At 35.0% G+C, this 27,751-nt stretch overlaps 15 protein-coding genes and 3 pseudogenes across 18 annotated transcripts, besides 3 other annotated features; 7 read left to right on the top strand and 11 right to left on the bottom strand.

Moving 5' to 3' along the window:
* Positions 1-12,981: part of a mobile genetic element that runs on past the window's edge.
* TVAGG3_0648030 (uncharacterized protein) lies at positions 103-897 on the top strand (the record flags this gene model as incomplete). The annotated part of the gene is made up of 1 exon (XM_001292582.2): positions 103-897. The coding sequence occupies one exon, from the start codon at positions 103-105 to the stop codon at positions 895-897; it is 795 nt and encodes a 264-aa protein (XP_001292583.2).
* TVAGG3_0648020 (uncharacterized protein) lies at positions 926-1,126 on the bottom strand (the record flags this gene model as incomplete). Its single annotated transcript, XM_051241530.1, has 1 exon — positions 926-1,126. The coding sequence occupies one exon, from the start codon at positions 1,124-1,126 to the stop codon at positions 926-928; it is 201 nt and encodes a 66-aa protein (XP_051088117.1).
* Positions 1,531-2,445, top strand: TVAGG3_0648010 (organellar and viral DNA polymerase type B; the record flags this gene model as incomplete). Its single annotated transcript, XM_051241529.1, has 1 exon — positions 1,531-2,445. One exon carries the CDS (start codon positions 1,531-1,533, stop codon positions 2,443-2,445), a length of 915 nt encoding a protein of 304 aa, XP_051088116.1.
* Positions 2,689-3,561, bottom strand: TVAGG3_0648000 (protein of unknown function, DUF4106 family; the record flags this gene model as incomplete). Its single annotated transcript, XM_051241528.1, has 1 exon — positions 2,689-3,561. One exon carries the CDS (start codon positions 3,559-3,561, stop codon positions 2,689-2,691), a length of 873 nt encoding a protein of 290 aa, XP_051088115.1.
* On the top strand, positions 3,598-4,059 carry TVAGG3_0647990 (uncharacterized protein; the record flags this gene model as incomplete). Its single annotated transcript, XM_051241527.1, has 1 exon — positions 3,598-4,059. The coding sequence occupies one exon, from the start codon at positions 3,598-3,600 to the stop codon at positions 4,057-4,059; it is 462 nt and encodes a 153-aa protein (XP_051088114.1).
* Positions 4,076-4,495, bottom strand: TVAGG3_0647980 (protein of unknown function, DUF4108 family; the record flags this gene model as incomplete). The annotated part of the gene is made up of 1 exon (XM_051241526.1): positions 4,076-4,495. The coding sequence occupies one exon, from the start codon at positions 4,493-4,495 to the stop codon at positions 4,076-4,078; it is 420 nt and encodes a 139-aa protein (XP_051088113.1).
* Positions 4,534-5,769, bottom strand: TVAGG3_0647970 (annotated as a pseudogene). Its single transcript has one exon. A coding segment is annotated over exon 1 (1,236 nt).
* Positions 5,888-7,142, bottom strand: TVAGG3_0647960 (annotated as a pseudogene). The gene has a single exon. A coding segment is annotated over exon 1 (1,255 nt).
* Positions 7,519-8,400, bottom strand: TVAGG3_0647950 (protein of unknown function, DUF4106 family; the record flags this gene model as incomplete). Its single annotated transcript, XM_051241525.1, has 1 exon — positions 7,519-8,400. One exon carries the CDS (start codon positions 8,398-8,400, stop codon positions 7,519-7,521), a length of 882 nt encoding a protein of 293 aa, XP_051088112.1.
* On the bottom strand, positions 8,564-9,124 carry TVAGG3_0647940 (uncharacterized protein; the record flags this gene model as incomplete). The annotated part of the gene is made up of 1 exon (XM_051241524.1): positions 8,564-9,124. One exon carries the CDS (start codon positions 9,122-9,124, stop codon positions 8,564-8,566), a length of 561 nt encoding a protein of 186 aa, XP_051088111.1.
* TVAGG3_0647930 lies at positions 9,342-10,312 on the bottom strand (annotated as a pseudogene). The gene has a single exon. A coding segment is annotated over exon 1 (971 nt).
* On the bottom strand, positions 10,939-11,211 carry TVAGG3_0647920 (protein of unknown function, DUF4106 family; the record flags this gene model as incomplete). The annotated part of the gene is made up of 1 exon (XM_051241523.1): positions 10,939-11,211. One exon carries the CDS (start codon positions 11,209-11,211, stop codon positions 10,939-10,941), a length of 273 nt encoding a protein of 90 aa, XP_051088110.1.
* TVAGG3_0647910 (protein of unknown function, DUF4106 family) lies at positions 11,525-12,352 on the bottom strand (the record flags this gene model as incomplete). The annotated part of the gene is made up of 1 exon (XM_051241522.1): positions 11,525-12,352. A coding segment is annotated over one exon (828 nt), but the record flags the coding sequence as incomplete, so codon positions are not given.
* Positions 12,982-13,169: 188 nt separating the features above from the next.
* Positions 13,170-16,932, top strand: TVAGG3_0647890 (uncharacterized protein; the record flags this gene model as incomplete). Its single annotated transcript, XM_001324933.1, has 1 exon — positions 13,177-16,788. One exon carries the CDS (start codon positions 13,177-13,179, stop codon positions 16,786-16,788), a length of 3,612 nt encoding a protein of 1,203 aa, XP_001324968.1.
* Positions 16,933-18,206: 1,274 nt separating this feature from the next.
* Positions 18,207-19,251: a mobile genetic element.
* A 51-nt stretch (positions 19,252-19,302) lies between these two features.
* On the top strand, positions 19,303-20,332 carry TVAGG3_0647870 (protein kinase protein; the record flags this gene model as incomplete). The annotated part of the gene is made up of 1 exon (XM_001324934.2): positions 19,335-20,207. The coding sequence occupies one exon, from the start codon at positions 19,335-19,337 to the stop codon at positions 20,205-20,207; it is 873 nt and encodes a 290-aa protein (XP_001324969.1).
* A 148-nt stretch (positions 20,333-20,480) lies between these two features.
* Positions 20,481-22,022, top strand: TVAGG3_0647860 (uncharacterized protein; the record flags this gene model as incomplete). The annotated part of the gene is made up of 1 exon (XM_001324935.1): positions 20,481-22,022. One exon carries the CDS (start codon positions 20,481-20,483, stop codon positions 22,020-22,022), a length of 1,542 nt encoding a protein of 513 aa, XP_001324970.1.
* A 112-nt stretch (positions 22,023-22,134) lies between these two features.
* TVAGG3_0647850 (protein serine/threonine kinase protein) lies at positions 22,135-23,493 on the bottom strand (the record flags this gene model as incomplete). The annotated part of the gene is made up of 1 exon (XM_001324936.1): positions 22,135-23,493. The coding sequence occupies one exon, from the start codon at positions 23,491-23,493 to the stop codon at positions 22,135-22,137; it is 1,359 nt and encodes a 452-aa protein (XP_001324971.1).
* Positions 23,494-24,247: 754 nt separating this feature from the next.
* Positions 24,248-24,284: a mobile genetic element.
* A 102-nt stretch (positions 24,285-24,386) lies between these two features.
* Positions 24,387-27,144, top strand: TVAGG3_0647830 (Ankyrin repeat family; the record flags this gene model as incomplete). Its single annotated transcript, XM_001324937.2, has 1 exon — positions 24,408-25,952. One exon carries the CDS (start codon positions 24,408-24,410, stop codon positions 25,950-25,952), a length of 1,545 nt encoding a protein of 514 aa, XP_001324972.1.
* Between the last annotated feature and the right edge of the window lie 607 nt (positions 27,145-27,751).

The following is a 27,751-nucleotide window of genomic DNA, read 5'->3' as shown; positions in this document are numbered from 1 at the left end:
CAAGACTTGTACTTTTTCAGAACAAGACTTGTACTTTTTCAGAACAAATTTCCCGTAAAAGCTCTCAATTTGTGAGAAAAATTTTCTGTTTCAGAACAAGACTTGTACTTTTTCAGAACAATACTTGTACTTTTTCAGAACAATACTTGCACTGCTTCAGAACAATACTTGTACTTTTTCAGAACAAGACTTGCACTGCTTCAGAACAATACTTGTACTTTTTCAGAACAAGACTTGCACTGCTTCAGAACAATACTTGTACTTTTTCAGAACAAGACTTGCACTGCTTCAGAACAATATTTGTACTGTTTCAAGACAATGTCCGACGTCCCACCAACCGAGTCCATTCCCAAACCAGAGGAACCTAAAGCACCAGCCCCTGCACCTCAGTTCCAGCAAGTACCTCCACCAAATTACTACCAATTTCCACCTCAAGGTTACTACCAATTTCCACTACAAGGCTTCCCGAACTACCCTCCTCAGCCTATGCCTTACTTCCCCAACCCTTGGATGTTCCAGCAAGCTCCACCCCAGCAATTCCAATCTCAATCTCAATCCAAGAGAGACCAAGAGTTCGAAGAAGGTCTGAACCGCTTACGCAAAGAGTATGCCACAGCCCCTATGGAAGACGACAGGCTTTCAGTCTCTTCCCTCAAATCGACCGATTCGACTCGTACCACAGATTCGGTTCGTGACCGTGAAGACTACCTCAAGCAGTCTGAGAGACTCTTCATCCTACAACCATTTACAACTGGAGCTCTCAAGAACATGCGCAATTACGAAGGTCAGACACCAGCTGGAGACCGCAAAACAGACGTACTCGCAAGAGCAGTCCAACTGGTCAAGACAAAGACCGAGATAGTCGACTTCATTCTTGCAGCTTGCCCATACAAGTAAAAAAATAAACAATTACGAGTTAAACTTTTTATTCTTTCTTTTCTGAGTTGTTTAGAGCTGGTTTCTCTTGTAGGAACCTTTCGTACTCTTCCATGGTCATGTAATTGCGAATTTGGTACGCAATTCCAGGTTCGTTGTTTTTGAACCTTACGTATGTAACGCTTCCATCCTCCTCAGGGAAGTAAGCTGCTAACATCTGACCAAGTTTTCTCGGTGACTCGGAGCTCATAAAAATGTCACTTTTTAAACGTTAAGTTTTTAGTCTTATTTTACCCTTTGTTTACCCTTTGTTTGTCAATGTAGTATTGGAGTGCAATTTCTCCAAATTCTCTGTGTCGGAGTTCTTCAGCATTTTCCAAGGTGTGCCTGGAGAACTCAAAGAAGTTGTCAAGAACATACTGCCATGCTGCTCTTCGGAGTTCGTCGGTATTTTGGAAGTGTTGCACCTTCGAGTCTTCTGACATGAAAAAAATGACACTTTTACACCCAAAAATATATTTTAGGGTAGAAGGGTATATCTAACCTCTTTTCTAACCTCATTTCTACCCTCTTGAATTTGTCATGAGTTTTCCCGAAATAAAAAATAAAGTTGGTTTTTTTAAAAAAATATTTTTTTATTTTTATTGTAAGAACATGTTAGCAACAACAGCACCAAACTCTTTAGTCATGAACCCAACTTCAATGTTAGTAGAGATGAAAAGCTTCATTCCTTCTTCATATACTTTCGAAACAACAATCCAGAAGATAAAGCAGGAACTTCTCCAAGGAGATTTAGACTGTACCGCAAAAGATGAAACAAATGAACAGTATCTTTATGAAATGCAGGATATTATTGACCATCTACCTAAACTTCCTGAAATCCAACAACAAAAGCTTACTATTCCAGAATTCGATGAAATAGAAGTCAAAGCAACTGACTCAGTAGAAATAAAGAAGTTCATACGAAAGGTTAACTATGAGTTTCTTGGATTTCATTGCAACCACAAAGTCATGGACAAAGATTGCGATATGGTATATAAGAACATCTCTGACATATACAAATCTGGGGAGTTTAAGACCTACGACAACTTTGTTTCGTTAGTTGCAAAATGTGTATGGCAGATAAGAGATAAAGATAGAAGAGGTAAGATATGGAATGAACAGATAAAACCCGCAACTTTTGAGTTAAAGAGAGCAATTGACGCCTTAGTCATACTAGCAGGTAAGGTTTCAGAATATAACGCAAAAATGAACCCACAATGTTCTAAATGTAAAGCAGCAATGAGGAAATATAACTACTCCGTCAAAGAGATAGAACGTATGCGAAACGACTATGCTGACTTAAAGAGGGAGGCAGAGAAACCAGTAGAGGATAAAATGGACATGTTGACATTTCTAAACAAAAACTATCCAACAGCTGACGATTTCCTTCTTTCAGATGTCAAGAAGAAATATAAAGAAACCTTCGGCATTGTTAAAACATTCGATGTACTGACAGAAGAAATAGAAGCTACGAAATTGTTTAGAATTTCACGAATTCACAATGTTTACCATGTAAAACGCTTATAAAATAACTGGGGTAGAAAAGAGGGTAGAAAAGAGGGTAGAGCTACCCATCTACCCTAAATTATATTTTTATTGAATTCTGAGTAAAATTCTGAGTAAAATATATTTTAGGGCTTGTGTCAAACCGTTGAGTTTTCACAAAATTTAAAAAATAACGTTTACCATGTAAAACGTTTATAAAATAACTGGGGTAGAAAAGAGGGTAGAAAAGAGGGTATATCTAACCTTCTACCCTAAACATTATTTTTATTGACTTTTTACAATTTGAACTTTGTTCGCGTAGATGTGAATTCTGAAAGAAGTATGAGGGTCTTGTATGACTTTGTACTTCTCCCATAGTTCATGTCTGTCAAACTTACCTGCCATGGACTCTTTCATAAGTTCCATGAAATCGTCTTCGGACAATCCAGGGAAAAGTATGATATCAGTAAGTATTCTCTTTACATCCTTACTTAAACTCTTTGCTGTCTGTACACAAATGACAACAGAGATGTTAAAGTGTCTGAGCTTCTTAAGAATTCGACACATGTCTTGTTCTCTGTTCTTTAACAAAGGATGAGAAGCAAAGTCATCTAAAATAAGAAGACATCTGTGAGGGTAAGTCTTCCAATCGTAAGATTGCAATTTCTTCGAAATGTATTCTATCTCTTTCTGTTTGTTTCTGAAGTGTTTCTTCTCTAATATTCTCTGCATTTCCTCATTTGGGTCTTTAAACTTAGAATTGACATACTCATTTATAGCATTGTACTTCAAAACTCTTCTTTGGTACTTCTTTATCCAATCTAACAACTCAGAGTCTTTTATACATACTAACTTAGACTTCTTTATAATATCTTTGAACGAATTTACGGTTTGGTCAAATTGACCAGAAGTACTACAAATGACAACTAACTCATAAAATGGGTTCTTCTCATCTAGTTCTTGTTGTTGTGCAGCCATTTTAAGATAAGTGAAAGTCTTACCCGACCCAGGCGGTGCAATTAGACCTGTTATACCATTCTGAGCAAATAGGAACTTGTCATGTATAGGTTTTATCTGAGCATTTTCCAACTTCCTCTTGTTCTTATTTAAAACATTCTCAAATTTCTTGTCAATGTCAGCAAACTTTTTTTCTAACATATTTTTAGAAAAATTAAAATTTTTATCTTTTTGAAAATGTCTAGCGATTTCGCTATCTATATTCGAGACAAGCTTTTCGACAGCAAAACATCTGTCGACCATAAAATCTTACATAGTGTAAACAAGAAAGGGGAATTTGTTCTAAAGTTCTGTTTCTGGGAATATGACAAGAACCATAAAACATTACAAAGAGCAGTCTTAAAATTTGTCAATGACAGACTTGTTGACAGAGATGACGCCGATTGGAAAGATGAAGTCCAACAAAAGTTCTTAGAATGCAAAGAAGGCACATGCGCTGTTCTTGAAGATGAAATAGAAAACAGAATAGAAGAGCTATTAAAGGACAAAGAACTTTTACATAAATATGGTTGCGCCAAATTTGACATAACTCCACCAGAAAAGAAGAAGAAGAGAGAAAAGAAAGGAAAGAAAGAGAAAAAAGTAGAAGAGAAGAAAGAACCTGAACCAGAGCCAGAGAAGGGGAGATATGACATGTAAAAATAAAATTTTATTTTTAGAACATTTCTGGGTCAATGTCAATGTTCTCTTCCTCTTTAGGAGCAAACACTGGTTTAGACTCTAAAATCTTTTTACCCAATTTACCTTGAACTTCAACTATCTTAGACTCATAATATTCATAGTCGTCTGCTTTCTTTGGTTCATAAGGTATAACAAGTTTGTATGCTTTGCCTTCTTCGAGTTTTGAGAACTTTCTGTCAAAATTTTCTTTGACTGTCAACATACCGTCAATGTATAAGTCTTCAAAAGTTGCACCACTTTTTCTAACAACAGCAAACTTAACTGGTGCAATGTTCCAAATTTTGTCAAATGTAGACTTTTCAAAATTGTAGAAGTAAACATTCAAATATGCGAATGGAGCTAACTTATCTTTGACTTCTGTCATGTACTTATTTACTGAGATGAATTTTGCCATCTTTTCTATCGGATAAAAATATATATTTTTTTTAAAATTTACTCAGAAAAATTTTTCTTTGTATATACGCCGTTCTGAACATCTAAAAGATTTTTGACATTTGCCAAGAATGTTCGTTTAGACGCTGCCATATAACCATATTCTTGACAATATTGTTTATATGAATCGTACAATGACCTTTCATCTAATGACACAAAGTCAGTTTCATCTATGAACAGTTCATATACACTCTTGTTTGCTTCTAACAATGTTTGTCTTTCTTCGGTATGTGGAATTTGTCTTGGATTGAACTTTGAAATATCTAATGTCATGAAATATGAGAACAAGTGGTTGTAAAAGTCAGATGTCAAAGTTTCTGCTAAGTCGTCAAAATATTCTGTATCTTGCATATGAGAATCTGACGTTCTGACAACTACATATCTTCTGTCAGAACTTTCTAACTTCATCGGAACAACATTGTTTGAAACCATAATGAAGTTTGCAACATTTTCACAAACTCTTTGGTCTTTATACTTTCTTTCAACAACTCCAACTTTGTCTGTTATAAGACTCTTCAAAGCATCTGAGTTCAAAACTTTTGTTGTATCTATACTTTGAAGTTCGTTACATACTATAAGTTTCATATTCTCTATTGAAGAGTTAAATTTACCGCAGATGTTTTCTAAGTTTGTCATATTAGGGTTCGAATAGCCCTCTAACAGTTTGCATAAGATATCTGTAAAGAAAGTGTTCTTACCAGTTCCTTGTTTTCCAATTATAATGAGAGCAGTTTCATTTTTAGCACTTGGATGTTGTAAGATGTTTGCAAACCAACATAAGATATACTCATAAACCTTTTCGTTTCCATTGCATATAATTTCTTTGACATGGTCTAACCAAGCTTCTATAACATTTTCTTTCCATTCTACTTGTTCATATTTATATCCAGTGAAGATAGAATAGAATTTTGGAGATGGTGTATAGAACTTTATACCTCGAACTGAAAAATCTTCTAACTTTGACAATAAGATATCCCAAGCATCTAACATCTTCATGCCAACTTGTACGACTTTTATTTTCTTAAGTTTCTGTCTACATTCTTGTTCTGAAACTATGGTTGCTCTTGGTTTGTTAAAGACAAACATCCCATTCTTTCATGACATAACATTCTGGGGCAGAGTCGACATAAATGACTAAACGTTTCAAATTCTCGACTGCTTTGTTATAGTCTCGAAATGGACACATATTTCTGAACGCTTGGAAGTCATAAAATCTGAAACATCTATTCTGTACATTTTTATAAAAATAAAAAAATATTTTTTTTATTCTTGACTTTGTTGTTCTTGAGCTATTTGTTGCATTTGTTGTTCTTGAGCTATTTGTTGTTGAAGTTGTTCTTGTAGTACAATACTTTCACCAGTTGCATCTTCCAATTCGAAAACTTTCTGCCGTCATTGACAAATACATAGGACATAAAAGTTTTACAGGAACAAAGTTTGCGTCGACTAAGGTTAAGTTTATGTTTGCTAAAGTGTTTGAGTTTACTAAAGCTGAAAACTCTGCATTCGAATGAACAATAGGCAAACCAGCAGAGAAAGTGTTGTTTATACGCATGAGTATCTTTTGGTCATAATAGTTTCTGTCGACATTCGAATAACACTTTGAACCTAAGTTTGAAACAATATATAAAATAGGTGTACTTAAAGTCAATGGAACAGACAAACCTTGTATGACACCTTTTCCTGTTATAGGAAACTGTTGGTAGTAAAAACCAGATATAAGTTTTGTATTATAGCTCATATCGTTTATAGTAAACTCAGTCGGACATCCAAACATAATGAAACCTGCTCTAGTTGCAGCACATGTTACATCCGTCCTTAAAGTATTAAATAAGTCAACAAAACCTGTTGGTGGTATATCTGAGTAAGTATCTTCAAAGAAGTATTTTTTACCATTCACAACAACAAAGTCTTCTGGTGTCAAAAGAGCAAAACAGGCTTTAGTCGTCATTGTGTTTAAGGTTAGTTTACAATATCGTCCTTGAGGACTTTGTAAGTTTGTTGTTATAGAATTATATGACTCAGGGTTTTTAGTCGTAATAGTATAAACCACTATGTCTTCTGCCATTTACTTAGCAAGTAAATTTTAATGAAATGTTGTGGTCGTCAAATATTTTTATGACGTCTGGGAAACTATATTTTAAGTTCAACGTTTCACCTCCTTTCATAACGTATATCTTGTCAATGACATTATATGAAACACCACAGCAACTAACGTCGGGTTCTATTTCTTTGATGTTTATATCGTCTGCCTCTGTCAAAAGTTTCAATAGTTCTTTCAAAACTTCATGAGGTGCAATGACATATGAGTTCACTTTTACAGGGTTGTGCTCAACCAAGTTTAACATTATACCCAAAGCTTGACAAATCTTCTCCTGAGTTTTAAGTTTGTCTTTAAGTTGTTGGTAGTCATTTCGAATATCTGCAACAGAACTTAAGTCTCTGCTAACTTCAGGGTATGTTGGTTGTTCTTTTACAGGAACTATTGTTATACCATCTTTGTCTTCGTATGGTTTCCCCACTTCAACATCTCTTTCTTTGACATTGACAACAACACTTTGACTGTTTGTTTGAGTTGGTGAATTTAACTTCACATCTGCCACCGCCATTAAACCTTTTGAAACACTCACGCTTCTATTTTTCGGAAATGACATTTTACTTAGAATAAAAAGATGGACGTATTCGAGTATCTCTTCGAATTGAAGCAGAACAAAGTTTACACACACAAACAATACAAATACATTGACAGAATAGTTCTTTATACAAACAATGGTAAATGTTATAGAATAGCAATATTTGCTGAACCAAAATATTTTCATAAAGCAAAGAAAGTTGGTATAACCGAGATGGTGAAAGTTCTTGAAGCAGACAAAAATATAACAACAAAACTGACCGATATTTCTAAAGGTAAGTTTATAATACAATATTATATCAAAACTGGCGTACTGTCAATATTTGACGGAGAGAAGTCAGTTCAAGAACAACTTACTGACCTGCTGCCAAAATCTGCTCGATGGAAGCTGTCGTTATACCAATCTGAGGAGCCCCAGCAGGTTTCATCGAACGAATCTTCAAAAGAGCATCTTCCGTGAAAAGTGCTATTGGTTTTGTAAACTTCTTTGCTTTCAATTCATCTGGACCGTCTCTGTCACCAGTATATTGTATTTGAACTGTACCAACAGTTGAAATACCACCCATAAAGTCTTCTGAGTCAGCAAATGGAATGCCAAGCCAAAAGTTTGAACGGTCTCCATTTGTATATTGAGTTTTTTGAGCTCCTGTATGGGTCCATACTTTCACATATGGCATAATAGAACTTTGCATTTCAGGGTTAATGGTTGTTGTGAAGTTGTTGTTAAAGTTCATAGCATCTAATGTCAAGTTGTATGACCTCATATCCTCAACTGTAGAATATTCTTCTCTTGGATAGTATTTGCCATCTATGTTTATATGGTATTTAATACCAGGGTTGTAGAAGCAAGAATAGTCATTTATAGTTCGTCTGAACAGTACAAACATAGTATCTGCATGTTTCATTGCAGTTGTTAAGGCAATATCTGTTCTTGCACCTGGGTCAGCACTTTGGTTTCCAACTTCACCTGCAAAGTCTTTGACAGATATTTGGTGTATAGGGAACATAAGTGGAACTGCAATATATTTGGCAGCTAAAGCATTTGAAATATCTGGGTCCAACATATAGACTGCAAGTCTGCTTTCTATTCTCTTGCATTCAAACTTTTCGCATGTAAACTTAACTGGGTCCCAAGCATCTCCAGCAGCATTGAAATAATAGTTTACTTCAGTGTTGAGGTTTGAGAAACCAAAGTCTAAGTCAACTTTGTTTTTGCAAAAGTCGGCGAATGACATTTTATTTGTTCCACTACTTCTGTAAGAGTGAATGGGTCTTGTGTTGGTGCAATGACTAAGTTATTTTTGCTTGGAGTAAGTTCGATAGAAATTTTTCCTGCCCAGTTTGGCAAGTATCTTAAAAACCTGAAGATGAGGAAAGATGACAAAGGAACTCTAAGTTTCATTTTACTTTGGTTACTGCTGCTGCAGTTTGTCCAGAAAGGTTAACATAAACTCCTGGAACGTTAGGGTCAAGTCTTCTTATTTTCTCAATAGTTGCATACTGGTCTGTTTGTTCTCTAGCTTGTGGTTGTACTGAGTTTCTCAAAGCGAACCATTCATAGTTTGCCCATGTTACTGTTTGAACTAAGTCAGAGTTAGAATATATCTTATATCCCATGAAAACTTCTGGAGCATATTGGTATCCGACATAGAAAATTCCATTGCAACCTTTCTTGTCAGACAACTTGGCAGAAGGTTTTATTTCAATGTCTTGTTCCACGTATAAGAAAGAGTTGTCAATAGAAATTATATGAAACCTGTCGCAAGCAATATCTACTGTTGTTGAAGAACCTTCTCCAAACTCACCTACGTTTCCATAAGAAACAGCAGTTGTATATTCGTAAGTTCCAGGAACTATTTCTGACCTTCTAATGGCATTGTCGCATTCGTTATACCATTCGGAAACATTTCCATTCATGGCATCCAAAACTGTTGGCGTTATATTCTGAGCGGCGTACATTTCATATGAGTAAAAATATAGAATAGTTGGATTTATATGTCATAATAGAACCCACGTGGACCAAGCTTTACTTTCTTCCTGACTGAGTTTTTAACTCTTCTTTTTCCTTCATTGCCCTCTGCTTGAAGTTGTTGCATCTTTGCATTATGTTCATCTAGTATTTGCAAATTTCCCATGTCCTTTTTGCCTTTGGCTCTGGTCGCCCATCTCAGGTAACCTATATCCTAGAAAGAGTTTGTCATAGTCTGTATTTGAGTCTTCGCGTATTGTTTGCATGACTCTTTCCTGAGTTTCTGGTTCAAGCTCTTCAAACAGTGCCTGTCCATATGGAATAAGCTCGTTTCCAAATATATGTTTTTGTAGCCATTCTGGTTTTCTTTCCATGTTACCAACTATATCTTTTGTGAATGGGAAAGCTTTTACCCAATCTTTCAGTCTTGCGTCGTTTATTTCTGTAGTTGGTTTTATTTTGTCAAGGAACATGTTTTTCAATACTAACATTTCATTTGGTACTGTCCATTTGAGTTTTCTTAAATATTCATCCCTTCTCAGTTCATTGTCTGCAAAGTAAGTTTTTATGACATTTTGTAAACTTTCATTTGCAAGGTCATGTACAATAGGTTCTCTTCCTTCTCTCCATAACTTTCTTTCTAAACTCTTCACCAAATATACCATCTCTATGGTTCTGTGTAGTTCTTTGAGATAAATGTTCTAGAACGTCAGGTGTTATATTTCCATCAGCCATGTTCATTTCATACTGGTCCAAAATATCTGCATGTTTCATATCTTTCAATGGCATTAAAGCCGCGCTTAAAATACCAGCTATGTCTCGTTCACCATTGACTTCCATTGCGTCTACAACTTCTTGGAATTTGGTTGTAAGTTTATGAACCACCTATCCGGGTTAGCTTTATGACCCCATCTCATTGTAGTTCCATCGTCTGCAGAAACAAAAGTAGGTTTGTTTCCATCTTGGTTAGGTTCTGAATGAACTTTAAACAATGTTTCATTTCTATATGTTTTCTTGAAATTTAACCTTTTATTTTCACCGAGTTCATCCGAAGATTGAACGTTAAATGCTCGTAAGTAAAAAGGGTTGTTGTATTTGTGTACATTTTCTTTCAGTACTTCCATTCTATGCTGAATATTTTCATCTGGTGTTGGAGTCTTTTGTATGTCGGCAAACATTTTTCGATATTCTTCTACTATGTCAGCCGAATTTTTCTTAGACTCTTGGAAATATTCCATATTCTCCGCATACTCTTGTTGAGGGTCAAGATTTTTCGGCTGTTCCAAATCTTCATCTAGTTCTGTGAAGTTAGTTTCCAAAGGAAGGACTTGTTCGTTTCCTTCAGGCTCTTCTAGCTGTTGTTGCTGAACTATTTCTTCCATGTCTGGTTGTATCTGAACTTCTTCCTGTGGAGTTTCTTGTACCTCATCTGCTGGCATTTCATATATTCCGAGACCGTTTTCAACAATTTCCCTATCTACGTCATCCGCATTCATAAGCTTTTGTTCTTTCGTTCCGTCTCTATTTTTTACGCGTTTCATGACGAAAGTTGAATTGTCATTTAGCTCTGACATCAAATATCTCGGAGTAAATTCATCCATGTCATTTGGATGATATGCTATTAAATCATATCCCTTAGCGAGCTTGTATTTTCCAGGTTTGAGATTATATCCGTTTTGGTGCTGAGCCATAAAGCTAAATAGGTTCGGGTCAGTATTTCCATCCTTGAACTTTCCAATAGCTTCTTTATATCTGTCACTAAAGTCAACAGTATCTGGGAAACCACACTCTTCTTTAAGCATTTTTAAGAATTCTTGGTTTCCTTGTTCTCTACTTCTTTTATGTCCTTGCTCTGTTTGTGGTTGTTGTTGTGCAGGGTTTTGAACTGTTGGTTGCTGTGCTGGTTGTTGTGTTGGTTGTTGTGCTGGTTGTGGAGGTGGTTGTTGTGCTGGTTGTTGTGCATGCCTGTGTCTGTGTCCATGTGACGATGTAAATGTTCTAGGTAGTCCTGGTGCAGGTGCTTCTCTTGGAGGGTTTGGTGGTATATAAGTTCCACCAGCTGGCACATATGTTCCATCTGCAGCATAATGTCCTACCCGACTTTTCGTTTTTAAGAAAGCATTTACTAGGTCTGTTTTAGTCTGTTGTAACTCTTTTTCTTGACTTTCCACAACAGTTGCTCTAACGGCGTCATAGGCACTTTGAACTGCCTGTCTCGTTGCTGCATCTGTTATTTTCGTCATATTTTGTGCTACTTCTTTTAACTCTTTGTCGAAACCTTCAGACTTCAGTTTCTTTCCAGATGAGAAGTCGTTCACTTGTTTCACCTTACTATGAAGAGCTTCGAAGGCGTTCTTAAAGTCAGCATTTGTTAAAGCTTCATTTGAACTGTCTTCATCCGCTTGTATTTTTGTCCTTATTGACCCTATAAGCTGGGCTGCTTTAGCGTTGGCTTGGGCATCTAACCAGTCATTGTTAGCTTTTATATATTCTGCGCTTTTCATTGCCTTTTGCATGGCTGCGTCGTTATTTTTACTTTCTTGTGCTAAGTTTTCATACTGTACGGTTTGGTTTTGCAACTGTAAAAGTTTTTCTGCCTTTACATTTGCTTCAACTTCTTTTTTATACTCATCGCTATCCATATATGTCTTCAGGGCTTTTTGTTTTATCTCTTCATCTTTCAGTACTTTATATCGAGTAGTATGGTTTTTCAAATTTATGACATCTTGTTCCATTTTTGCTACTTCTGCTGCTTTTTCTGACACTTTTTTCGCATATTCCTCTGTACTTAGTTCTTTCAGTTGTTCTTCTTTCTTCTTTTTCTCTACGTTTAACTCATTGAGTTTCTTTGTGTGTCTGTCATATTCTAGTTTCTTTTCGTTTTCACTTATTTGCTTCTGTATGTCTATGTTTGACTTTTTGACATCTGTTATTTGATTTTTGAGTGAACTCAAATTCATTTGACTTTGAGGGTTATATGCTGTTCCGTCTGCAGCTCCACCATAGCCTGCCATTTTCGCTAAAAGTGCCGCTCTTAAACCTCCACTCTGTGCACCAACAACTCGGTTTAAAAGCATAGGATTGCTTGACATTTGTTGCAACATAGTGGGGTCATTCAGCATTTGTTGTTGCAACTGTTGTTGTGGTGTTAGTTTTACTATTGGATGTTTCAATGCTCTCTTCCTCTTACGTATATTCTTACGTAGCTTACGTGGCATTTTAAGTGAAGTTAAAAAGCGGCTTTTGACAGATGTTTATATGACACTTTTTGTTCAGCACAAAAAACTACTCGGTCAAAGTGTTGTCAGTTTGGTCATTTACACTCATTACGAAGAAGTCTTGACAAAACATTTTACGAAGAAGTCTTGACAAAACATTTACGAAGAAATCTTGACAAAACATTTACGAAGAAGTCTTGACAAATTCAAGAGGGTAGAAAAGAGGTTAGAAAAGAGGTTATATCTAACCTTCTACCCTAAACATTATTTTTGTCTGATTTTACGAAGAAGTCTTGACAAAACATTTACGAAGAAGTCTTGACAAAACATTTACGAAGAAGTCTTGACAAAACATTTACGAAGAAGTCTTGACAAAACATTTACGAAGAAGTCTTGACAAAACATTTACGAAGAAGTCTTGACAAAACATGAAAACATATATAATTTGTGAAAAGCTCCTGGAAGACCTCCGAATAAAAACTTCATTTATGTGGGCTAGAAGGCACGAAGTGCCTGGAAGCTCACCCCAAGAAAAAAAAACTTCATTATATCAATCATCCTCAGGGCTAGAAGGCACGAAGTGCCTGGAAGCCCCACTCCCTTTTTTTTTTTTTTTTTTTTTTTTTTTTATCAAATCGATGATTTCTTCTGAAAAATCATGTAAGAGAATTTTTAGAACTCCAGAATAGAATTTTAAAGGTACCAAACTGTAGTACAATTTATAAAAAAAGCGTCAGCAAAATTTTCACATATTCGAAATCCGGCTAACAACTTTTTTTTCTTTCATTCTGTTTTTGTCAATTTTTTTGCTTCAAAACTTTGGGATGTTCAATATCATTAAAAAGATAAAGCAACCCCAAGAAAATCTTCCTAAAATCCAAGTAGTTATACGCAAACTCCTTGAAAAAGTCATTGAAACTCAAGGACCTCGTATTGAAGCTACTGATTTAGCTGCTTTATTAGCATACACAGGCAGTGTTGATGATAGTGGTGAATTGATGTTAGCTATTACTATTGCAATGGATCGTAAGAGCGATGAACCTTTAACAATCTTCAAATTGCTTAAAATAATCTATGCATGTTTAGTCAAAGCTCCGACAACATTTTTACCAGCAGCCCAAGCTTTTGCGCCAGAAATTCAAACACTCTGTTATCTTTCATTCGGAAAACAAGAAGCTGGATATCGCGAACACGTACATTTACTATCCAGAGCGATTTACAATCACGTTATCTTTCGCTCTGAATTACCAGAACCTCAGATGTTCCAAATCGAGACATTTGTAACCGAAATTCCTACACAAAAAATTAATCAACCAGTTTCGAATAATCCTAAGGCTAAGCAATTCGAGCAGATGCAACAGCAGCCTCAGAACGATCAAAACGCGTTAACTTCAATGCTCGATTGGAATGATAATTCGGATGATTTGTACGCCAATGCAGAACCTAATGCATCCGAAAACCAAGACCTTACAAACCTTACACCTATCAACGGTAATACTGACGATACACCTCAAAATCAAGAAATAGCCGATGACAAACCACGAATTCCTGCGGCATTCGCTCAGCAAGCCAATCAATCATTACTAGACTTAGATGCTCCGCCAGCCGGACACGAAGAATTAGGTGGCGGATTACTTTTCGACTATTTTGTATCTCCATCGTCAAATCAACCCTCAAAACCAAAGAGAAATCCAAGTGAAGAACTACTCGATCAATTCTTACACGATCCGAATGATGATATTAGCAATATCCCGTTTGCCAAGCAAATTGACGATGAACCTCCAACAAGTGACTTCGCTCAATTGAATAGTAATGGATCTAACGGTTTATTTGACGATGCCGATACTTTACAACACGTTTCTAGCGGTTTTGATTCCTCTCCATTTACGCCGATTTCTCCTGTCAGTAGTACAGAAGCCTCTGATACATTCGATCCATTTTCCAATATTGCACCTGTACAGCAAACAATCAAACCTCCTTCAGGAGATAATTTGGCAAAACCGCCAACGAGTTCGTTTGATTCCCTTGCAAGTTCATCAACTCCTAAGGTCTCCAATGACGTTTTCGATCCTTTCGCGGCCATTCCTTCGAAGCCATCTAATGACCAATTTGATCCTTTCTCCAATATCTCTTCTAGTTCATCGACAGCTAAGCCTGCCCAAGATAATACATTTGATCCGTTCTCAGCAGCTCCAACAAACAAGGGAACTCCTCAACCATCAGCAGATAACACTTTTGACCCATTTGCAGCAACAATTCCTGCGAAGACAGAGTCCAAATTAACCCAGAATGCTACTCCGAAGGCTAATGTCCCATCAACAGAAGACCAATTTGATCCATTTGCAAATATCTCATCATCCAACAGCCAAAAGACACCAGCAAGCAAAGAAACATTTGATCCATTTGCAAATGTTCCTTCTGCCAATAGTTCGGCCGCAAATATTTCAATTAAGAAAGATGAAATCGTAGATCCTTTCGGAAACATTCCATCTTCCCTCCAGAAGCCAACACCTCAGCCATCTGCTAACAATGTATTCGATCCTTTCGCTGCTGCTTCCCCTGCAACAAATTCTTCTTTCAAAGGAACACCGCAGCCATCAGCCAATGGAGCATTTGACCCATTTGCAAGCACAGCAGTCAAACCATCCCCTGTTGTTGTCCAATCTTCAAACGACGATAACACATTTGATCCATTCTCCAACATTTCATCGAATCCAGCCCCAGCAACTAAATCTCCGGCATCCAAGCCATCATCACCAAGCATTAATTCTCTTAATTTATCAAATAATGACGATACATTCGATCCATTTTCAAATATTCCATCCAAAACAACAAATACAGTTAAATCTCCTGCTACAAATCCGGTTTTGGATACTCCGAAAGTCGAAACTTCATCAAATAACGATGATACTTTCGATCCTTTCGCAAATATCTCCTCAAAACCAGCTCAAACTGCCAAATCCCCTTCAATAAAGGCATCCAATCCACAAAGAGCCGTTAATTCTCCAAGTACTGACAACACATTCGATCCATTTTCAAGTATTCCTTCCAAACCAGTCCAACAGACTCCATCGTCTAAACCCGCAACACCTAAAGTTGACCAACCATCAGCAGGAAGTACTTTTGATCCATTTACGAATATCTCATCCACTCCAAAGCAGAACAAACCAACTCCTCAGCCATCAGTCAATGATACATTTGATCCATTCTCAGGATTGACATCAAAACCAGCTCCTGTTGCATCAAATCCATCCCAAATTAGTTCATTTGAAAAAGTTACTCCGAAATCGCCATCCACTGAGACATTTGATCCATTCCTAGACATTTCCAAGCCAAAGCCAGCACCAGCAAGTTCATTTGAACCCATTTCACCCAAAGAAGAAACATTTGATCCATTTGAAAAAAATTCTTCATCGCAAACTCCTTCAAAACCACAGAAATCAACGGATGCATTCGATCCTTTCGTCAGCATCCAACAGAAACCATCGAATCCAGATGTATTTGACTCATTAGGACTTACTCCTGTTCGAGCAACATCTCCAAAGACTACGAACATGATCAACAAAGACATTGATTTATTTGTTGAACCTCCACCTCCAAAACAACCATCAATCAATGCTTTTGCAGCACCAAAGCAGCCATCAATTAATTCATTCGCTGCTCCTAAGCAACCTTCTATTAATTCATTCACTCCTATTAACAACAAATCTTCATTTGACCCAATAAATAAATCACCGTCAAATGAACAAATTTTTGATCCTTTTGCAAAAAGTGACACTCAAAAACCGTCACCAAAAGTTCATGTGCAAACCAAGCAAGGAGTTGATGCATTTGATTTATTGAATAGTAATAATAACAAACAGAGTTTATATGATCCATTTGGAAATAAAGCAAATTCAAATCCATTTGGAGCACCTCAAGCAGCGCAAAACAATAAATCAAATGATATTTTCGCTGATACATTTACACCAATACAGAGATCGAGATCTTCCATTGTAAAGAATCCTTCTCAAAACGCTTTTGATCCTTTCATTTCACCTAACCCCCAAAAATCTGCCAACGGAACAAGTTTCGATCCATTTAATGACCCTGTTCTTCCGAAGAGTTCTTCAACGCCGATCAAGCATGGTAATGATGTATTTGATGTTCTTGATAAGCAACCAAACAACGAGTTATACGACCCGTTCGGAAGCAAACCAAAGAAAACAGGAATTCCTCTGACAAGAGGAAGTTCTGGCGGTTCTAATGAATTGTTTGATCCGTTTAAACCGACAACAACAACTGCAAAACAACCACCAGCATCTTCTACAACAACTACTACAACATCTGGGAGATTCTCTATTCAGAGGACATCGTCCAAGCCCTCAGTTGACTCCCTAGCACAAGTATCTCCGAAACCACGGGGTTCTGCACCAAACGTTTTCGATTTGCTTTAATTTTTTATATATTTTTTTTCACTTTTTTTAGTATAAAATTTATGACTTTTCTAGCTTTATTTCATCTCATTATACAAGAAATTACTAAATTGCATTTTAATGAAGTGAATTATCATATTAGATGTAACTTGAAAGAGTGGAAAGGGTTAAATATAAAGATTTTTAATAAATTGGCATAAATTTTGGATAAATGATTAGGATTTAATGTATTTTTCTGTTTGAATTATGTTATATAGATAAATTCCAAAGTTTGAAGTAGATAGTGAAATGTTATAAGATGATTTTGATTAAATAAATTTTTAGCATGAATTATATTAAAAAATAACAAAGATATCGTACTCTTTGGGTTATGGGTTTTACGATAGTGGTTAAAGATTTGGGGCTAATACATTAGTTGCGGTTCAGAAATCAAGATGAAATTATTTATTATGACGTATTCTTCACAAAATTTGAAAAGTTTGTTATAATGTCACGGATAGATTAATAGAAAACATATACTTTAGAGTTGTGATGAATAAGTAGTATATTTGTTATGTACATTTACAATATTAATATGTTTCATGTTAATTAGATCAAGAATTTTTATTTCCGAGTAATTATTTGAAGAACTCTATTTCTCCAACAAAAATCCCAAATTTCATAGATATATCTTAGAATTTATGTCGAACAATAAGAGCACAATCGGTTAAATTTGGCTAATCATGTTCGAAATTGAAAAGAATAAGAACAATTATCGAACTTTTTTTACATCATACATTTTTCTTGATATAATTTCCATCTACGTGCTAAGTTTGTTATGATTCTTAGCTTAAATTGGAAACCCTTAAACGATCGATTTTGTAAAATTTCAGAAAACTCGGATTTATTCTGCGCTCGCAAGAAGGAAAGTGTATCACTGATCGAACAGTATGTTTGATAACTTGTTGGCCAAATCACGAATATTTTTATCAAAATTTTGAAGAATTACAAAATTCAAGGCCGAACGTTCATTTCAATAAAGAACATAGCTTTAATTTTGTTAATTACAGGAATGCATGCAACATACTCTCAAGATCGTTTAAAAAAATGAAACCGAAATTTGGCTAACAGAAGATTGTGAAGTAGATTGACCATTCTTGGAGAAATGATTAAGATATATAACTCTTTTTAATTAAATGGATTTCATTTCTAAATTAAATGGTATTTCTTCAAACAGATTTGAAGGGTTTTTCCTACAGATTGGCTAATTGGCCAAATCCCGGCTAAATAGACTCATGCATATATACTGATTTTATATCCGTGATCAAATTAACCTGATGTTATAAACATTCATTTCGGAAAAATGAAGGTAACAAATTTATGACACGAGTAATTGGAAAATTGGTAATCCCATTAGGAACAGAACACTCATAAATCTTCTAAATAGTTCGGACAATTAAGGGTGCACCCGTATGTACGTTTATTTGAGAGGAGGAGGAGGATTACCCTCTCAATTTTGAGGGATTCGTTAGTTTATTTTCTCGATGAATATGCAATAAAATTTGATTTTTACCTTATCAATATACTTCATATAATATACACATGTTCATGTAAAAACTTTTTTCCCAAAATCCTCAGGAATTAAGGGATTTTTGAATTTTAAGAATTTTTTTCGAATTTTTTCGAAAAAAAAATATTTTCAGAACAGCCTTAACGGCTAAGATTTAGGAACAATGTTAAGTATCAAAAAGAAAGGAGGTCTGATATAGACAACATATATCGTTGAAGGTTGAAAAAATCTCTAATATTTGAGCCCAAAATTTCAAATTTTAATTTTTTGAAAAAAGAGGCCACCCGTATGTACGTTTATTTGAGAGGAGGAGGATTATATTTTTGAAAGGGTGAAACATTATGAATATGTTAATTATATAATAATATGTATTATTATAAAAAAGAAAAAATAAAGCACGTTAAAATTTTTCTTTCTTGATTTTTTACAAAATCTACTTAGAATTATGCAAAATATGACTAAATAATTATAAATTTCAAGTTAAATTTTAATTTTGATAAATAATTTAAATTTCAAAATATCAAGTTCAGTTCGACTATGTATGTAGTAATTCCTCAATAAAGTGCCAAAACCCTATTAAAATATATGAACATTTTCAACATTTTAATGTTTTTATTTAAAAATTTGTTGGAATATGAGCTTCAAACAATTATTATGTAAATAAAAATAATTAAATATATGTATTTATTCGTATTACAACCGTAGTAAGTCGATTCTTCCTTTCTTCTACTGAGTTTTGAATTTGATTTCGAATTGTAAAGAGATTCAAAGGGAAAATACTAGCGGATAAAAACTACCTCCATGAAAGGGTCATAATGGAGTCAAGTTGTATTTTTTGATATTTTTTGCTTTTCGAGCCTAAATAGGTAGCCAAGATAATGCCTAAAAATAAGGTTCTAAATTCTGAAGTTTACATGATCCTCTCGTGTGCCCCCTTAAAACAGGAACTTCCCCATACGTTTACTATTTATATTCAAAAACACAAAAAAAATTCCTAGTCAATTGAAATCATTTTTTAATGTTAGAAGGATTTCCAGTTCCAGACTTTGATTTTGATGATGATCCAGTTCGTTCTACTTATGCATCTGTAGACATTGCAAGTCAATCAATTTCATGCGAAGATTACGAAGAACTTTGCGAAAAGAGTGGAATCGTATTAGCTTCATCAACCCCTTTACGGTGTACAAGTAACTCTGTGGTTTTCTCAGCAGAATCGGTAAATGGCAACGAACAATACGCAATTAAAATTACACCACATAAACATAGAGTCCATGAGGAATACGACAAGAGGAACTTAGTTACAGATTCCCCTTACATAGTAAAGACAATATCATTGTCCGAGTCTCCTACAAAAGCACTTCTTAAGATAGAATTGTGCGAACTCGGTGACATCTCGAATTATACATTTACAGAAGATGATATCTGGAAAATGATCCATGATATCGGTACTGCATTGAAACATCTTCATTCCCAGGGCTGGATTCATCTCGACGTCTCTCCTGGAAATATCCTTATTACGAATGACTGCTTCAAATTGGCTGACTTTGGCACACTAACTAAGATCGGCGAGTTTGAGGAAGGCAATGAGGGCGCTGGGCCGTTCGTTTCACCAGAAGCCCTCGCATTCCCTTGCACAGATTTTGAGGTTGGTCCTCCTACAGATATATTTTCCTTCGGCGTTGTGCTTTTTGAATGCGCCTCTCAGCAAGCCGCACCCCGCGGAGGCTGCCCAGGTTACTCCAAAATCCGCAATGGCGAAATTCTTCTGGGACAGGGCTCTTATCCATGCGAGCATTCTCAGGAGCTCATAGACCTTATCAACATGATGCTTGCAGTTGATCCAGCAGAGCGCCCAACAGCTGAGCAATTAGTTCAGGCAACAGGTATGTAATTTGTTCCCTGCAACTCCGGACCCGCATTATTTTATGTATAGATTCTTCTATTGTTTGTTTTAAATTCTGTTATTTATTCTTTCATTTAAATTTTTAGAATTTTTTCTAAATTTCTCAAGAATAAAAAGGTTTTGGTGGTATATATTAAAGGAAAAACATGTTTAAATAAATACAAACAAAATAAAATATATAAAAGGTTTGGTATTTTTTGATGATGGGACGATTATTGTAAAACGCCGCATCACTTTGATTACGTAAACTAAAATTTTCTAATGGACCTTCGAGTTTCTATGTTCCAGCTGTTATACAAGCTTGGCGAAGTGTCCAATCTATCACTAGTTGCATCAGAATACGGTAAGGAGCTACAAGATCCTCAAAGCAACATGAAAGGAGTCCTTTTTACGCACCAAGTTACCATTGACTACAATAAAACAGAAGAATTCTCAATACAGCTAATGTGTCTTATGAGAGATGACTTCTCTACCTTCAAGAAACTCATCAGACAAATCTGTTTCCGTATAATTAAGCGTACAATTGCAATATCAGCAGGTGTAGACTGCATAAGGCTTGACAAGACACAAATACGTATTACAGTCATTCCTACGAACATACCTCATGCAGCAATGACAAGGTTGTTCTGTGGTCTATATTGTTACGGTGAATCTATCGTTTCTACTTCCGGTATCGTCACTAGATTGGCCGACCAAACAATGGCTATCGTCCGATATTTATATGTCTGTCCAGATGACGGATACGAAGAATATGTTACTCGAAACAAAAACAACAAGAAATGTCGTGACTGCGGAAACAAGTTGATTGAAGATGTAACAGGAAGATTACTCATCAAATCAATCACATTCACATTATGTCCATTCGATTGTCCACAATTGAATCTCCAAGTAGAAATGAGATCAAATGATTTGCCACCGAAAATCGGTGATCAAGTAAAAGTGACAGGAGAATTTCACGGAACAATTTTGAGAGCACTTTTTGTAAACAAAGAAATAAAAGTGACAAATGATCGGAAACAATTTGACAGTACATTCAAATCATTATTGAATTTACTTGAATTCATTTGTCCAGGAGAAAGTCAGGAAGTGAAGAGATTAGTCTACTTTGGGATGATTTCATTGATATCAAATGAATCAATAACAATGATATGCGACAATGAAATGAAGCTCCAACAAACAGCAATGGCGTTGAAAAGATATTTGGATATCGATGCAACGACGCCAAATAAAAGTCTGACAAAAGAAAAAGGTTTCTTGACACTCAAAAAAAGTTGTGCCATTTTACACGCGGATTTGAGTTCGAATAAAATGACAGAGAACATTTTGAACGCTATGTCAAATGGAACACCTTATATTCTACTCTTGAAAGATCCATCAAAATTCAGTTCAATTCAATTGTGCTGCAGAGTTTTCGATGTAATAAATTTGGTGTCAAATTTCAATAAAAGTGACATATTGAAAACATCCATTGATTTGTTCAGAAGAGTTTCAGTTGATGACGAAGCGAGTTTGATACTGACAAGGTACTCAATCAAAAGTGGATGTGATGCAGTTCCAGCTGCAAGAGCTAATGCAGCAATGAGAGGAAGTGCAACTGTTGAGAAACTGGACGCAATGATGGCTGTTTACGTCTGTGAAGAGAAAAAGAATTCTCTCAACTCAACTTCTTTCATAGGAACGAATCCTTCAAAAGGTTTCCTCTTCTTCAATCCATCTGACTCAATCATCCCTTCCAACGATGAAATCTTACTCTTCAACTGCTGGTCCTCAAAAGTTGAATGTTTCTTAGAAGCAGAAATTTGAATTCAATTCTTGATCGTTTTTTTGTAAATTTGATTTTTGTAATTTTTTTGTAAACTAAATTTTGTCAGAAATTTTTGTAAATTGTTTTTTGACAAAAATGTTGTTTGGTAAATTAAGGATAAGAACGAATTTGTTGAGTGACCAAAGAATCAGTTAAGATTTCAGGTTCAAGGTTTTGAGGAAGAGAGTTACGAGCTACATTTCTATCGAATTTGAAGCCTGTGAAAGCGAGAGAAATCACGTCATCTTGAGATTCTTCTTCAGGAAGAAGTTCTCTTGGTTCGAATTCATCGAAGTTCTGTGTATCAGTTTCTGATTCTACAGAAGGAATTATCGGTGCAGTTGACTCAGAAATTTTATCGAAGTCGATTTCTTTGAAGAAAGGATGTTTCATGCAATCTTCAATAGTAAATCTTCTCTTAGAGTTACAGAGTAAGTGTTTCATGAGGTCAACAGCTTCAGGAGAGATCTCTTTTAACTTTGGAAATATAAGTGTAGATTTCCAATGAATTATGTTGATCGCTGTATCTGCAAGATAAGGAGGCTGTCCGTAAAGCATTTCGTACATGATTGCGCCCAAAGACCATAAATCTACTTCAGGACCGTAAGGTTTCTTTAATAAAACCTCGGGAGCTATGTAATCAGGCGTACCAACAGTAGAACAAATTGCATCTTTCTTATGGTTTGATTTAAGGGGCTGTTCTTTACGTTCAGAATTCGGATCTCTGCAAACGTCTTCTACTTCGTCCAAAATGGTTACGAAGTTCTCATCTCTATGGAGAGGAGTAGATAATCCGTAATCCGATAATCTGATATGTCCATCCTTTGTTAATAAAATATTATCGGGTTTAATATCGCAATGAATGTATCCAAGGGAGTGGACTTCGCGTATTGCGAGTAGTATTTCGGCAATGTAAAAGCGTGTCTCTTCTAAAGTTAAATATGAACGGCACATCAAGACAGTTAATAAATCTCCTCCTGGGAGGTATTCCATTACGAAATAAATGCTGTACATATCTTGAAAAGCATAGATTAATTGAACAGACCATTTGCTGTCCATCCTTGATAGTAGATCTTTTTCTGTCAAAGTGTTTCTTAATTGGCCTTTTGCTATCAGTTCTGACTTCTGAATAATTTTCATTGCATAGATTTTGTTGTCTGTCTTATCGCGTACGAGATATACATCTCCGTACTCTCCTTTGCCAATAATTTTTATTTTTTCAAATTGAGAACTACGTAATACTTTTCTTTTCATTCTTCTGAACTCAGATATTCTAGATGCGTAATTTAATTCAAGAGATCTGCGCTGTTCGGGCGAAAATTTTTCTTTTATTAAATATTCATTTAATCTTTGCTGTGTTGTTATCTCACTGTTGGCTTCATCGATGATACTTTTAAAATGTTCTTCCATATACGTCTTAGCAAGCTCGGATTTTAGTATAGAAGAACGAGATACTGTCATTCGAGGCATTGGAGAGAGTTTTTTGTGCGCTTCATTTGGGCAAATAACGATTTCATCATCAGACTTTATATATGTGTGAGTTTCATTGCTTGATTTCTTATTTATATTTAAAAGTCTATGAACAAAAAAATATAAAATCAAAAATAATTGTTATAATTTAAATGAAGAAGTAATTTAAAACGATTTTATTTATGATCAAATTTTATATATTTTTTTGGATCAAATCCATTTTAATAGAATTTATATACTATTCATCTATTAGTAAACACTACCGTATATTATTTTTTAAGCTATCTTATTTTTTGAACTTTTATTCAAATCTTTGGTCGCAAGAAGAATTGCATGATAAATAAAAACATTTAATCAAAGTCAATTTTATTTTTCATATTCAAATGGACTGAGTGTTAACATTTAACATTTTTTGCTAATTGTCGTCAAAAATTAAGCGTAAAGCAAAAATTGATATTTCATATGGTTTTATGATAGATAAGCATTATATTCCCACTCATTATATTCGTAAATTTTGAGGTTTATCCTTCGCTTTTAAGATCATTGAATTTGATTTTTATATAAAATAGTTATATATTAGAAAATAATATGAGTTTATGTGATATTATTTTTCAGAAGATTTCATTCTATATGCCTATGAAAAGTACTCTCAAAACTAACTTTTCCCTAATTATAATTAAATCTAGAATATTGTATTATGCTTAGTATTATTTCATTTTTCTCATTCAATTTAGAATTTACAAATGTCAAAAAATTGAGAGCTGTCACTTTTGATAAATTTCTGTTTATTACATTATTTTTGCTTTACGGACTATTGTTAAATAATTTATCAAATTATTTTTCTCGACCATCGGTGGGTACGCATGTAAACTTTTCAATTTAGGGTTCGACCTAAAATTTTAGCAAAATTTTGCATGCTTTCCTTCGTAGAAAGGGAAGAAAGCATGATAGAGATGCTGGAAACCATCAAAACTGAAGATTCAAGCACTGTTTTCCAACTTATTAAAGATAATTTCGATCTTTCAGATGAAAATTACTTATGGATGCTCTGCAGGAACATTTATCATGTAGCATACGCTAACCCAATGTATATTAGCGAAATTGCTAAATTCGCTTTACTAATAAACAATTCATTAGATGATAAACTCAAAGAGTCGTACGAAGCTGGTCTCTCAATCCCTATTGTAATTGTTAATTACGACAATCCTGATGATCCTGCACACTCTGATATATACCCTGTTGTCTCCTCTCATGAATCTTTATATTTATTCGGTATACTCGCTCATTACAAGATTGTTAAGTTCACAGACCACTTGAACTCCGTATTTAAACTATTCCACGGTAAAAGTTCATTCCAAAAGACTCCGATTTTCAACGCAATTATTCCTTTACTTTGCAGTGTTGCGAAAACACTTGATAGAGAGTGCCCATACATGATGAAGCAGCTAAAAAGGTATCTAGAGAAGAAGAAACCAGAAATATTAAACGAATTAAAGGCAATATTAAATACAGAAGGCGAAGAAGACATTTTGATTACTCCATGCATCAAAAGACCATTTGATACGAAATCGCAGCTGTTTATATCAGATGAAGCATTACTACAGATCGCAATTAGTAATGATGACAGAGAATACATCCAAGAATACTTTTCTAATCCAACAAAGAGTACTTCCATGGTTCTTAAAGCATCAATCATCACTCCAAGTGACTTTTTAGTTCGTGATGCCACAGTTTTACACTTTTGTGCATTTTATGGAGCGATTGATTGTTTCAAATACTTGATAATGAGTGGTGCAGACATCAAAGCCGTCGAAAGCAGTGATGAACACTTCGGATTGGACTTCTTCGCAACAGCGAGTGGAAATCTCGAAATTTACAGAATTGCAGAACGAGAATTCGGCGGAAATCTTGCACAATCATTGTATTCATCAGTTTGTTTCTGGAATATCAACATCACGAGATGGTTAGTTGAGAATAGAAAGACAACATTTACGAGAGATCTCCTTATTGCTGCTGCTTCGACAAACAACATAAAGATTGTCCGATTTCTGATAAACAAAGGTGTTACATTCTGGGGTGATGAAAATGAAGTTGAAGGAAATGGAGAGTTTGATGTTGAAGATTTAAATGTCATCAATGTCGAAGTCAGTGAAGATTTTGATGCAGATGATTTGGATTCATCTCCATTAGAAATTGCTGCTCAATGGGACTGTTTCTCAATTGTTATTTTGTTCTGCCAAGCACTGTCAATGATGCCAAAAGAGTTGTTCAAGCGAACTTTCATTACTGCTGTTGAAGCTTCTTCTTTGGATATAATTAGATACTTGGCAAATCACTACTCTGATTTATGCACTGAAGAATTGATCACTGCTGCATTAAAGAGTTCTAAAGATAATGACCTTGAAAAGTCAACAAAGATTATTCAAGAATTATTCCCTCAATATATAGAAAAATCTTAAAATATTATTATTGTTGTTTATTCAATAGATATATATTAATAAAACTATTTTATATACATAGATTATCTTTGAAAAATGCTGAATAACTTTTTACAGATAATAAAGTGTTATACAACAGAAGGTAATATTATAAGTGAAACAAATTGAGAAAAAGAAAAACCTGTCGCACCGTATTTACAAAATTTAATATTTTCGTTATCAATATTATCCAATAATGTGATTTTGATAATACCATTTCCATTTCGGATTCCATTTTTAGTAGATGCTTTCATCAAAAAATATTCTTGTTTGTAAATGTATCCCTCTGGCTTAAAAGAAGTCGAAGTTAGAACATATCCTGAGCCTCCTGCTCCACTAAATCCATGGCCTTCAGATGCAGCTCCTCCATACCAACCTCCCCCACCCCCAGAACCAGTATATTCATTTGTTCCAGAAGAAGATCCTCCTTTTCCAAACGTTGCTATAGTACGATGATTATTATATTCTGCCTCTCCTGGATTTATTTGTGTACCTCCATATGCTGCATATCCATCATATTTTAGAAAGTATACTCCATTTCCACCTTGGTATCCTCCTCCTGAGCCACCCCAATAATTAGCATTCCTATCAGTGCTATCTATATAATTGATTCCGTGTCCTGACCCCCCTCCACCGCCTGCAACTATTATTCTGGTGTTTAAGTTATCTTTTTCAAGACGAATATCGCTAGCACCACCTCCTCCTGCTCCATAATAAGCGTTATTGTAATAATATCCATGCCCACCATTAAATCCGCCAATTTGATTATCAGTTCTTTTCTCGGCTGTTCCTTTTCCGCCGATATATAAGAAGCCTTTGGTTTCGTTTTTTAATGAAAGAATGCCTTTTGAATATCCTCCTGCACCGCCATTTTCAGACAAATAGCCTCCGCCTTGTGCTCCCCAAACTTCAAGCAAATATCTACCTGGTGGAAAATTAACTTCATATGGAGCACAATCATATGTATTTTTGCATGGATATTCAAATGTATATTCGTAGTTATTGTTAATATTTACTTTATTTTCTCCTTTAGAGAAGTTTGTTAAGTTGAATGTAAATGGCAATTTTAAAAATTAGAAAAGGAAAGAGAAAAATGTATTAAAAAGATAAGCACTTTAATAAAATAAGTGATTTGATAGCAATGGGATTTGGATTTTGAGAAAATCATGGTGAGTTGGGAATCGACTAAAACGATTTATCTGGGTCTCGTTTCTTGATGGTAAGGATATATGATACCAACTGTTGAGCTGATTTTTTATTATTCATGGCTAAACATATGAGATCAAAATATGGCAAATATTCCAATTGTCTGACAAATTCAAGTCAATTCAAACCTTAACTTTAAAAATAATCATAGTCAAGATAAATGCAATTATGTAACATTTTTGGCCACTAATATGCTTAAATTTTGAAATCTTTTCAATTTTTTGAATATGGATCCGAAAAATATAAATGATAAATATATCAATTATTAAGTATTTTAATATTTTTAATCATTATATCTGCAAGAACAGATGAGTTAATCAAATCAGGTAAATATAAAATATTGAATTTTGGCAAAATATTCTATGCAAAACTCTCAAAACGCATGTAACTTTCAATAAAACAGTTTAAGTTATCGGCGATAACTAAAGTATATGAAAAATGGCCACTTTTGGAGCTTTGGCATCATGTACAACAAAATTTTCGTAGAACAATCGAATACTTACTGCCAATTTTGAAGTTAATGCAACTTCCACTTTCTTCTGAAGTGCATTTACTAAAAGAACACCGATTATGTA

The sequence above is a fragment of the Trichomonas vaginalis genome, chromosome III (genome assembly GCF_026262505.1).
Source record: "Trichomonas vaginalis G3 chromosome III, whole genome shotgun sequence".
Classification (NCBI taxonomy): Eukaryota; Parabasalia; order Trichomonadida; family Trichomonadidae; genus Trichomonas; species Trichomonas vaginalis.
Note: the sequence above shows the minus strand (reverse complement) of the source record. Positions and strands in the feature narration are given on the sequence as shown.